Source organism: Tauraco erythrolophus, chromosome 7, assembly GCF_009769465.1.
Source record: "Tauraco erythrolophus isolate bTauEry1 chromosome 7, bTauEry1.pri, whole genome shotgun sequence".
In the NCBI taxonomy this organism is placed as follows: Eukaryota; Metazoa; Chordata; class Aves; order Musophagiformes; family Musophagidae; genus Tauraco; species Tauraco erythrolophus.
This window is the reverse complement of record NC_141471.1, coordinates 38,328,093-38,340,866: the sequence shown is the minus strand read 5'-3', so window position 1 is coordinate 38,340,866 and position 12,774 is coordinate 38,328,093. Positions and strand designations below refer to the sequence as shown.

The 12,774-nt window shown below is 40.2% G+C and overlaps 1 protein-coding gene across 1 annotated transcript in view; it reads right to left on the bottom strand.

Annotated features, from left to right (window-relative positions):
• Positions 1 to 2,436: 2,436 nt before the first annotated feature.
• TAX1BP1 (Tax1 binding protein 1) overlaps positions 2,437 to 12,774 on the bottom strand; it is a 65,569-nt gene continuing 55,231 nt past the window's right edge. Inside the window, 2 exon segments of the mRNA XM_086614251.1 lie at positions 2,437 to 3,572; positions 4,230 to 4,315. Coding sequence (XP_086470377.1) covers positions 3,371 to 3,572; positions 4,230 to 4,315 — 288 coding nt within the window. The 3' untranslated portion in view covers positions 2,437 to 3,370.

Below are 12,774 nucleotides of genomic sequence, written 5' to 3'. Positions count from 1 at the left end.
ATCTCAGATGAAGTTTTAAAGCACTTTGTAGTTCTCTATTGCCAACAGATTTAATGTTTTATGTGTTGCCAATTCTTGCAACTACTGTACAAGCATGTGCCTGTGGTTGCAAATAAAAATTAAAAATCCTGCGCATGGTTTAAGGAGGTCCATTATTTGTGCTAAGGGAGTTCCTAATGCTTCTCCCTCACGTTCATTGTATTTTCGAGCTTTTCTTTGTGCATTTTTTTCGCTTCTCATTGTAGGTCACTGCATTCCATTTGGAAGTAAGTGTCTGTTTAGCTTTACGCTTAATTTTGCTGAAATATGACATATGAGCCTTACTGAAGATTAAGTGCTTCTTGCAGCAGGTGGTCAGAGACTGACTGAAAACAAAAACTAACTTGAGAGCGCTTCGTGTCTGGACCACGCCTGAGCATTCGTTGCTTGCCATCCTGCCTTGAGCGTTCTCCTCTCACAAGTGCTATTCTTGGAGTTTAGCTGGCCGGGAGCAGAGGTGGGCACCCCCGCCCTGCCCCAGCCCAGAAACACTGCTCACACGGTGAGGGGGCAGGAGGAACTCACCGTTTCAAACACAGCAATCGCCTTTCCTTAGTTCCTGGTGTTTAAAGTGCGAAAGAAAGCTCAAATAAAGGAGGAATGAGCTTTCCCTTCATTTTTTTTCTCCAAAGCTTTAAAGGAAAACTTAGTAAGGATGACAATTACCTATTCTCCAGCAGAGTAGAAGTCTCATTGAAACAGTTGGGATTCATCCTAATGAATAAGCGTTTAGAACACCTGCACTGAAACAAAAGACGGCTTTTTCAAACCCTAGGGAGGTGGCAGCGCTCGTGTAGCACAGCACTGTCAGCCAGATTTGGAGGATGATCCAGACGTGAGAGTTACTGGTACACAACGGGCCCCAGGTGGCCGCTTCCCACCTTCTGCAGTTTTGGCAACAGATCTGGCCAACAGAGATGCTTTGGCTCTGCTCCTAGTGCAAGAAACTCCAGGCTGGGTAAGTTCGTTCAACAGCTAAACAGTCGTTAAACGTCATTGTTGCATGTAAATTCCTTTCGACTATAAAATGAAATTCCAGTTTCTATTTACCTATTCATCGTGACAGTATTATTAAACAGGTAAAGATGGGACTATTTTGTTATACTGTGTATAGTGAATGTATTGTACTGTGTCTGTGAAAAGTGTGCTTTAAATTATATTTTCATATGTTTTGTTGGGGACAAAGTACTTTAAGTTTGAAAGTGACAGAGGTTTGTTTTAGAACTGAAGGCAACTTAAAGAATTCCTGTCAAGAAAGCTGCTTATAAATGTAAATCAAATCACATTTAAAATAAACTGCCTCTGACCTAAAGAGACTGCGCTTTACTCGTTACTAATCGAAAGAGTTAAGTTCTTGGGCTGTACATAGTCTTTCATTTGCATATTTTATTTTGTTATCATCAAACTCTGTATTCAATAAACACCTGACGCAAGCCTTACGCCATTAACGCACAAAGTGAACACAGAATGCTACAGCCTGGAGGGGGGGAAAAAAAATTAATCAGTCAAAAGCAATTCAGATTTCACAGGCTCTTTCCTTCCAGCATCGCACCAGGGCTCATATTATCAGATACAATTTGTACTGACGCTATAGAAGCCCCCTTTTAAGGCAGGATATGGGTTACCTTTCTTCTAAAGGCTTTTCCAAAACAAAGCGGCTATCACAATGAAAGGAGAAATCATTAAAATTTGAATTCAGTGCCGTTGTGGTAGAGATGTTTGGCTTCTGTCATATACCTGCAAACTCACCAGGTAAGTTACTTTAAGTAGCCATGTCAGGGTGGCTGTTTAACAAGGAAACTTTTGAAGTAATTCCCTGTGTACACACACACGTAAGAGAAGCCACCGCTTCCGCACAGTTGAAGGTTTGAGGTCGTCCTGCCTGTGTGGGACACCAACCTCTGAGACTTCCGAAGTCTTTACTGATATGGTAACTAATACCATTTTGGTTTTATAGCTTGTCCTAACTGTTCTCATATGAGTTACAGTAGGGGGGGAATCAACAAAATATTCTCTCAGTACTTCCATGCCTTATCTCAGACCTTCTCTTGACACGAAGTTCATAGTTAAAAAAAAAAAAAATATATAATCTAAGACTTAAAATGGAACACGAGGACTGATGTAGTAGCTGCTACCCAAGACACTGTGATTTATCTACATCATCCAGCTTTTGATAATTCCTGCATCAAACCATATATTGCACGTTTGTGAGAACAGCAGGCAATGGAAGCTACTCAGAACCTTAATCCCCAAGTCTCTCTCTCCCAAAGAAAGAACACAAGCAGATGTGAGCAGCAGTTTCTTTGTCACACAGAGCTGAAACATCACTTACTGTAACTATGGAAAGCCTAAACTCTGATATCAAAATGAGCAGCAGGAAAAAAGGACCACTGAGTCCATGAGTAATTTTGCTTTTAATGTAACAAGACTACTGTACAACAACAAGTGGAAAGCAAATTTACTTAATACAGTTAAAGTAAATATAAAATGCTTAGATGTACGCACATGGTTTTACTTACTGGAAAGAAATACATGAAGTTAAAACGCAGATTTTAAAAGCCCTAAGCCCAAAGGAACACAATCCACTTGTGAAAATGTAACAATATTTTCTACTGAATGCGATTGCAACATAATGGCAATGATTTTTTTTTTTTTTTAAAACAATTACTTTTAGGCATTTAAGCACAGCTGTTTCTTTCAACTCCAAAATACTGCCTTAAGGTATAACATACTTAACATTACCCCTTCAGGCAAACATTCTATAAGTAAAACTGAAATATCTGCCACTCCTTTTGTTGCAAGCATGTAATCTCACAGTACATGCATCTATGTTTCAGAAACGTACTAGAAAACTATATTTTTCATAGGGTAAGTAACTTTCTGATTTAAACTGTTACTCAAAGAAAAACTACACCAGTCTGCTAGGAGAAACATCTGTTTGACGTTTCTAATCATGCCTTAGTTATCATGGTCAAGAGAAACACTGGGTGTTTTGGTGGCGTTTTTATGCAGCTGAAGAGCATCATGAAGCTGGTCTCATTTTTTTCTGAGGCCAAGTCATTCCTGTGTCCTTACGAATTCCACTAAGTAGGGGAATAAATAGCTACGTACACAACAAGGTGGGGGTTTGTGGGAGATTTTTTCAGTATAACGTTAGGTAGAGAGAAGATAACCCAGCAGCAGCTCACAGCCACGGTTCATCACAGCTCCCATGAGGGTACATTAGCTTTCAATCCAAGTTGGTTACAGAAAAGCTGCACTGTTTCTGTTCCGTAAGTGGACTACTCAAAAGTTATGGGTTTTTAAGCTACTACACTGCAAAACAAAGTATTTAATCGAAATTTAATACATTCTGATCAAAGTGCGTCTGAACGTGCCTCTCAAACCCTTGCTGATCGTAGTCAGGCGGGAACTGCTCACTGCACATGGGGCACACCTTCCAGTGACTCTCCACATGCTCCTCAAACTTGCTCTGGTCGTAGTTGGGTGGAAACATCACATCGCAAAGAGGGCATTTCTTGTGCACATCAAAACTTCAGGAGGAGGTGGAGAGAAAGGAAAGAGGAAACAGTTATTTAATCTGCTATTGTAGAAGAAAAATACAGAAGGATCCTGTTGCCACTCATGTCAAGAGCTTTACTGCAAACGTGAATTTAAGCCGGCTTCGTATCTAAGCAAGTACCACACAGTTAAATTAACATCTTTGCTGAAAGTGCTCAATACAGTTAAAGTAGTTTTACACAGGAATTCCAAAATAACATGGCATTTTAAAAGCGACATAATTTTGACATAATTCCAGCTACCACTGAATACAAATCTATTGAATGTCTTAATGGCCAAGCAGTTTCATGGGAAACCACTCTCTCTGCTCATAAATGCCTGCTCTTAGCAAACATAACACTTTATAAAAGCTCTAAACTTAGGTTCACAATTAGGTTGGAAAGAGAGAGGAAAAAACCAAAAGTTATTCATTCATTTACTGAAGAAATCGTCCACATTCCATCAAAATAAGGTACAGCACAAACACTCTACACAGTCTGACAGCGTATTCTCTGACAGTTAATTGTAAACCAACCATTCATTGAAAACGCTTAATAGTTTTTATCTCCACTCCCTGCCCTTGAGTAAAAGAGTCCAGTTATAGAAAAACCCACCCATGCCATTAAAGACCAATAAAAGGTAACAGTTACCTGGAATCAAAGCAGAAACCTGTTCCACGTTCATGCAAGAGAAGACTTGGAGGATCAGGAGCAGAAGGTACAGTGTTGTCATCGTCCTATTAAAAAAAGAAAAAAAAAAAGGAAATTATTTTAAATAATACCCACTAGAAGCAGCTTTTTGTTTTTCTTTTCTCCTCCATATGCATTTTTGTTATGGAGCACAAACATGGATGAAGTTTAGCTGTCATTTTTTAGTTTCTGCAGCATAAGTTTTACTTCAGTGTACAGAATGGTGCATGAGCATGACAAGCTGCACGCAGCCTGCCTTTCGCCCGTGTACCTGGAGCAGAAATCTGTGCCAGTGCTGCTGGAGCGCTCCTGCTAACACAGTAACCAAGGAAACGCAGAGGTCACCTCACTGGTACTGCCTGGGGGCTCAGTCGGAACAGAGAAACGTGTGTGCAGCCCAACGCGGGGCACCACGCTACAGACCCTAACAGAACGGCCTTTTATCGGGAGCCAAAACTCAAAAGGACGTTCTAGGCAGCAGAATGTCAAGCCAGACTTGAAAAATCTGTGAAATTTGGATTTCAGCAAGGGGAAAAAAGACGCTGGTTTCGATTCGCACGCTTGCGAACCAACGTCGGGTCAGTTCTGAGTGATCTGCCTGTGCCAGCGCGCTTCCCGCTGCCGTCTGGCGCGGCGGCCGAACGGCCCCGTTCGCTCCTTCCTGCCAGCGCTGCCACTTTGCGCTCCCTCCACGGGCACCAACAGCGCACACAGAGCCGCAGCGGGCACTGAGGAGCATCGCTCTGCTGCTGGGCAAGCAGAGTTGCCTCAGAGCATCTACCAGGTTAGGCAGGTGGGACTCCAGGGAATATGCGGCTCCGAGCTGCTCACAAAGGGAGAGGGAAATGCGCCTGTGATGGGAAATCCTCCAGCAGAAAAATGAATACCTACAGCGACAGGATTCTGAGAGCTGCCTGCTGACAAGCCAGGGGTCAGAGCACTTGCAGGTTTTTTTTTTTTTATTCTGTGATGACGTTATTAAGAATTAAGACGTAAATAAGCACAGTGATGTAAGCAAACACAATTAGGGGAAGGAAAAAAAGCTCTGAAGGAAAATTAAAGAGCAGGGGAAAAAAAAAAAAATCAGAATTGAGTTTGTAAACCCGTTCTTTATGTATCAAACTAATATACAGCATCTTTGCCTACAGCTCAAAATCTATTTGAGGTACGAAAACAGGTAAATTCAGCAAGATTTTCGAAACTCCAACTCCTAAATAATTTTCCTTCTCATCTCAAAGACACCTTACGTGCAAGAATTACGAATTATCTAGCAGATCTTCAAATCTGCAAGGGACCATATGTAGCAGCACACATGCTGTATGATTTACAGACAGCTATTACACATATTCAAATAGATCTCCTTTTTAGGCTAACGTACTTTGTCCTTATGAAGAGTTAATGGAAACAGAGCAGGATGGGAAGATTCCCTCAATATTTTTCTTCTCCTGATAACAGCTGTTTAGTTTCAACCATTTACCATTTCCATTAAGCAGCTAGTGAGGCTTGCTGTGACAGATGCTAGCAACAGACATATTTTCCTGTCTAACTTGCTTGCTTTGCACCTGCATTAAAAAGGGCATATGGGTTTTAAAATATTATTTGTTCCTTTTGTCACGAAAGAGAGTTTTTCTTCTTTAATACATGCATCCTATTTGAAGTGCTCTTGTGCCAAAAACATGACAAGTTTGCTGAATATCTGACTGTGGGCAGATCAGGATTTATCTGAGAAAATGAATGTGCATCTTCTTTCAAAAAAAAGTTCCACTACAAACACAGGCCTAACTAACATTTAAATCCTTAGAACAGACTCTTTTTTCATTCTTTACTGTTTGTTATTCAGTTACTTCTTGAACGCAGGGCATTTTTGTCACAGCATTTATTAATACTTGGTTACAAATGATGAGGTGGATGAGGTACTTCTCTGGTGAAAGGGCTCTTCAGCCTCAAATTCCTTAAGGAAGCTTTGCTTAGGACAAATCAGCAGATCCAATTACAAATGCACACGTTATTCATTATATTAAGGGTTATTAATTTTAGTTGAGCAGGGAGTCAAGATTTACCAATGCTAAATATTAACTTGGTATATATGAGCATTAATATGTGGCTAACACGATACAGATGGGTCTCTTTTCCCCTACAAAATTACTGATGCATTCAAGAAAACCCAACTTTTGGACACAGACCGGAAAGAAACCGCTGACCTGATGCCCAACTGTCACAGAACAGAGAACCCATCATTCCTGAAGTAATCCATCTTCCATCCAAATGTTAGACTACCACAGAAATCTGAGTTTCCCTATCAGAAAAGGAGACCCCTCAGTCTTTACACACGCATTACGCAAAGATTAAAACGTACTGAGTGGCAAACGAAGTATGTTCGTGTAACACTTTGTTCAAGTAGAGGCGACCTTCCCAGTGCCCCCAACCCATTCACATTCGCTGCGTCAGCAGAAGCAGACTGCTTTGGCATCAGCTTCCCCACATGCACCTTTCTGCTCTACTACCACGCTCCACGGGAAACAAAGATTTTAATTCAAATCAACAAAATGCAAAGTGATTTATATGAAGATTCACCATTTAAGAAATTTATTTTAAAAAATCAGCACTGCCTGTCTACCTCATATAAAGCTTTAATAGGTTAGGTGGGGATTTTTTAGTTTGTTTTGGGTGGGTTTTTCATACTATTTACCCTAGTTATTGGTTCAGTATTTTGGGCCTCGCCCTCTTTTTTTCTTTTTTTTTTTTTTTTTTTTTAAACATTTGTGTTACTGCTAGTCACTCAGTAAGATAAAACTGTTGACATCTTTTGTCCTTCCTTTCACCTTCTGGCAAATGTGATACCCTACCATGTACAAATACAACATTCTTCCTCATTCCTTTTTCAAAAACTGACTTGGAAAAGAGCATGGTGCTTTCCTCTACGTGGGCACACAAGCACTACCCTGCACGGCTGCGCTGGATGCAGTAGCTTCAACAAAAGGCCAGTGCAAGTTTAAAAAAAGGCTGTTCTGATGTCAAGTAACGTTTGGTTTGATATGTCCAAAAGGTTACAGCTTTCTCACGACCCAGTTCAATTAATTGTAAAAACCATTCTGTGTGTTCCCTATAGTAGCTTCTGACCTGTGCACCATGTAGGAATTACAATACTGAAGATGTATTTATATCACGTTGTTAAGATACGCGCAGTCTGTCTCTTCAGTGTACTTCTGCTCTTGGCCGAGAGTATAAAGATGAATTCTTACCCCTTTGTTATGCTTAACCCAAACAAGAATGCGAATCTACATTGAGCGTACCTCGAAGTGCACATCACAGAGATTACTGTAGAATTAAAGAATGGTCAAACAGTAACAATGAGCACTTCATCTTAGTCTGAGAGTATTTCACAGCTATTCTAATTACAAGTTACACTAAACAGTATACAATCACCAATAACAAAAAATTCTCATGCACTGCCCTGGGGTAACTTGGAGCTTCTGAAAAACACAGAAAATATCCCATTGTATCGGACTCCCAACATCTGTTCATTTCTGTCATTTCAGACAGACAAAACTCCTAAAGCGTACCCTGTAAAACAGAGAACTGTATGAAGGGAGGACAGATCTTACTCATCTTGGTTCACAGTCACTTAGTGCCCAGTTTCTTCCAGCTTGCATAACCAATGACACATTCTTTATACTTATACAGATTATGTTACAGATGCTTTTCACCCTGGCACTTAAAAACAGGTCACTCACCCATGGTAAAACAAACCATTCCCTGAAGACTCAGAAGCCGAAAGGAGAAGGTCACTTGAAGCTGCTTTACAGAAACAGTTTGACAGTAACTGTCAGGAGGCCAGGCCTCATGGCTCAATCTATGCTTTATTTTAAGCATAGGCATCAGCTTACTCTCAAGACCCCACGATCGAGTCATCCAAGTTATTTGGACAGAAGCCCAGCCTCCATATTTTGAGAAAGGGACAATTTAATCTGCCCTTCGTGTAGACCCAGAGCCAGCATTCTTGCACTCCAGACTGATGACCAGGGACATGGCTCTACATAGTTAGTCCAAGATCTCCACAGTGCCCTGCAGCGATGTAACACAGCTGATACGTGGCCTCGGGTCCTTATGAAAAGAGTCTGATATCACGTAGCATAACAAATGCCAGGCCCTCTGAATTCAGAAATTTGGATGTCTAGGTTAACAAACTATGAAGGATGCCTTCAACAACGTGACTTAAGGATTGCCACTGGACTGTACACTCTGACTCTTTAATATTGCCACAATGAGTTCCACAGATTATGCAAATCATAAAGGTAAACATGGTATTACAATAAAGCATGGTAAAAAGGAGTTTGCCACTAAAAGAGGAAGAAGGGAAAGCCAGAAACAGTCAGAAGCAAGTACAACTCACCTAGTTTTACCAAAACTAAATAATTTTGTCTCAAGTAGTAAGTACTGCTTTCATGATCACAATTAAAGCTCACATTAATTAGTTTGAAGATTGCCAAACAGAACTTAGAAACAAAGCTATGTGACTAGACTTGAACAAACCCTGCCTCTGATTTCTACAGATAATTTTAACACCCAACAGTAAGTGAAGTGACATCCATCTTGAGCTTAAAACAGGAAACAAACAGCCACACCACTAACGTATAGTCCAGGTAAACTGGAAAGAAGAGTACGTACATTTTCTTTCTGTGATTCAGCTCTGTTGTGTCAGTAGAATCAAACAAACTCTTTTAGATGTGTCTACCTCTCTGCAAGCACGCCGGTCTCCCAAGAGGTACCTGGATACCAACTGCTCCTTTTATGTCTATCTTACACAACAGACAGTAATTGGCTGCCAGGGTAAGATCATGCTAATAAAGTGTAGTGGGCTTTTTTGCTAGAAGAAAGGCCATTTTGGATTCATCTCAAAAAATATCCTGACCTGGTTGTCAGTTGCCAAAAGTTACACCCCCCACCCCCCACAAGTTTACTGTGACTAACCACATTGTTTAAGAGTCTCAGGATAGTTATTCTGGGCTTACTGCCAACTGTAATCAGGACTACATTTCTAAAACTCACACGTTAGTATTAAAAATATATATATGTTTTGTTTATGGATCTCTTCCATACGTACCTGCTTCTAGAAATTATTTGCTCCAAATGATTACATTTTGGTCAATTACAGGAGCATGAGCAAATGGAAAGTTAGCACTGAGCAGATGACGGCAGGGACTTGTGGCAAGTCAACTATTCTACATAAAATCACCACTGTGTGCATGCTCATCTGGCATGATTAACACAGACCAGCTTATTCCTCTCAGAAATCACAGTTTAATTGGCCTAAGAGTTCCAAAAGCCAAAGCTAAGAAGAATTCCAGAAAGTCTTCAAGTCATACAAAATTGATGTTTTTTCATGTCAACCAAATACATGGAAGTGCCCATTCCCAAGGAACAAAGTTTTGGGAGAAAAAAATCAGAGCAAAACAGCAACATTAAACAAAAATTCTGATGCATTTGCAGATGTATCCTTATTGGTCTACAACTCTGAGTGACTGAAGACAGTAAGGCAGCGTAAGTTTCAGTATAGCAGGAATGCCACCATCACCTGATCTTACACTGCTACGCAAGAGAATGGCCAGTGACAAAAATGTTTTCACTGAGAAGTAGAAGAGGAAGCCTCCTACACTTGGCGTAAAAGCAAAGAGTGTTCTCCTTAGGACAGTGGAAACTAAATTCAGGTCACGTTAGGAGCAAATGCCTCAGCAGAAGGATCATCTCAATCATGAGCTTGATAATTTTGTATCCTACCAGTAGGAAAGACAAAATGGCTTTGCAGAAGGACACAAAGATAGCAGCTGTACTCCACAGAATTGAAGGTCAAATCAGTAGTTTCAGGTACAGAAGCATCCCCAGGAAAGTAATTCATGCACAACTTTAGCATGAAGATAATCCTTTTAAAGTGAGCTTAGGGTGTCTGTGATGTCTTTTCTTCTATGAATGGGAACGGCAGGCACCCTAGCACCCATCCAGGACCACAAGGCTACGCAAACACCCTGCCTCACTAGGCCAGACGTGCTCTTAAGGAGCGTACAGAACTTCTGGCAGTGGAATGAGAAAGAAATGGTGAGTGAACAGAGACCTTCTTCCCCTTCACCAACCAAAAGGATAGTTACTATCTTGTGCCATACCTCTAACCTATTGATATAACTGAAAGTCTCATATTTCCTCCTTGGAATAGGCAGAAAGATCAATGGGCAAGGCTGTCTCGCTGAGATTTTTAAGAAGTGTATGGCTACCAAGTACACATGATAGCAGCCACATCAGCTCAACGGGCTGACAGTCTTTCTTCATTGGGAAGGGAAATGGAGAACCACCTTTCTGTTGACGTAGAAAACTATGGCTGATCCATAATAGTAAGCAATTTACAACTCTAATGACACAGAACAGAATCACGATCTTTTCCATATATTGCCAACGAGGTACCATGAGTTAGATCTTTTTCAGCGTAAGACAAAAAGCATATAAATGGATCATTACCCAGGAACACGAGATTCCTTCAGGCAAAAGTAAACTCAGCACCTCAAACAAGTCTGTTACAAGAATGATGAAGAAAAAGTCTGCATTAAAAAACAAATAAAACCCCCTTATGAAGACTTCAAAATAAGGAAACACATGGGATTCCTGTACAGAAGGTCTGCATCAATTAGGACAGGTCCAAGATATTTCACTAAAGAGGACCATTTCAGTTCAAGTAGAAGAATAAAGTTTTACTACAAAAAGAGTCCTGACTTTCTCTGGACCTGTCTTGCACTCCCCCTAACACTTCTCCCCCTACATCATCTCATGTTCTCTTCCTGTTTAGATGGACTAGTGACTGGTTTGCAGCCATATTCAGGCTGATCAGACAGCTGTTGGCTGCCTGTTAGAACAAGAATTTATTAAGGTCTCTCTCTTCTCCCAAGCAATCATCAAAAAAACTGTAGGAAGTCCGTTTGTAACATGTTTACCACAAGTCAAACATAGCTGAAGTTAGCAGAAGCAAAAACGATATCCAGAAAGAAATAAAAAAATGGGGGCAAGAAGGCTAAATAAAAATCTGAACGAGAATTCTGTTTTGAGCAAACACCAGAGTACAGATGAATAGAAAATGAGTACTTCATTACATCAATTCACAGCACAAATAATGAATGCCCTATGAGTTGTTTAAGTGTTGTAATGGTCCAATGAAAGCAAAGGCTTTAAAACTCGAGGACTATCAACATGCAGAGTGGACACGTGCAAACAGACAAATGCACAAGGACAAATTCTAGGCTCTTTCCCTGGTGCTGAGGAAGACATGTTGCAGTTAGAAATAAAGTAACTCAACATCTACAATGAAAGGTCATAGTAGTGACAGTTTCAGAGATGTGGTTTGTAGGTTTGAAGCAATTCTACCTAATTCCTTGTCCAAAAAACACTTCCAGGAGAAGCATTCAAGTTTTCTCCTCTGTCATCTAGATTGTTTACGAAGTTACTCAGCTGCACAGGAACATAAACAGCAACGACAGCAGGTAAGTTTAACTTGCTATACCCCCTCATAGTTTGCTGACCTATTCCTTAGGCTAGATGAATATTCTAAAGGAAAGGAAGTCCCATTTCTTTATTCTGTAGAAGCAAGTCACAGAGCTTTTCTTGCACATGCACGCACACACTTTTCTACTCTCACCTTATAGACAGAAAAAGCCTATTTTAGTCATATCTGAGAAGTCTGTTTACAGTTGTGTGTAAACAGCTTCTACTTCATTCTACCGTGTATTGTAATATTGGCTCGGGGTCTCAAAGATCTGTCATCTTAGATAAATAATGCAGACATGTTCATTATCACCAAAACAGCCATGAAGTGGTGGAAGTGACGACAAGACCCTCGAATTCTTAAACTAATATAATGTGTAGTAATGGGAACGTGGAGAGGAAGATGATGGAAGTACATGCAATGGTAATATTTTAAACACAGCAGCAAGACTATGAATCCTCTTCTTCTGGGAGGGAACCCTCCTCCAACAAAAGGCTCTACATCTTACTGGCTTAAAAGTGCACAAAACTACATCTTAAACAGCTTATTTTAAAAGCCAGTACAACAAATGGTAATCTCTTCATATTTATCATTTTATATTTGCTGTTTCTTCTGCACAAACGACAGGCTCTCCTTTATAATGAATTACCTACCTATACAGAATTTTTTCTTATTTCTTTAAATAATGCATTAGAACTGTTTTATCTTTGGCATATTACTAAGCCTGTCTAGGAAGATTCTTGCAACTACTCATTTCCATGTAAATTTGCACACTACATATACAGTCTGGTTTTGGGAGGAGCAAGAAACTGATTTTCATTTGAAAGTAAAAAAAATAAAGATATAGATTATTTGACTTAAAGGCACCTTTTCTCAAGTTGAACTTTATTTAAGCCTGTTATATTCCATCTCATTACAAAAATCCAAGCTGTGTCAGCAAACGAGCACAAGACTCTAGCACTGTTTCTCTTGGGTTTGCAAGAG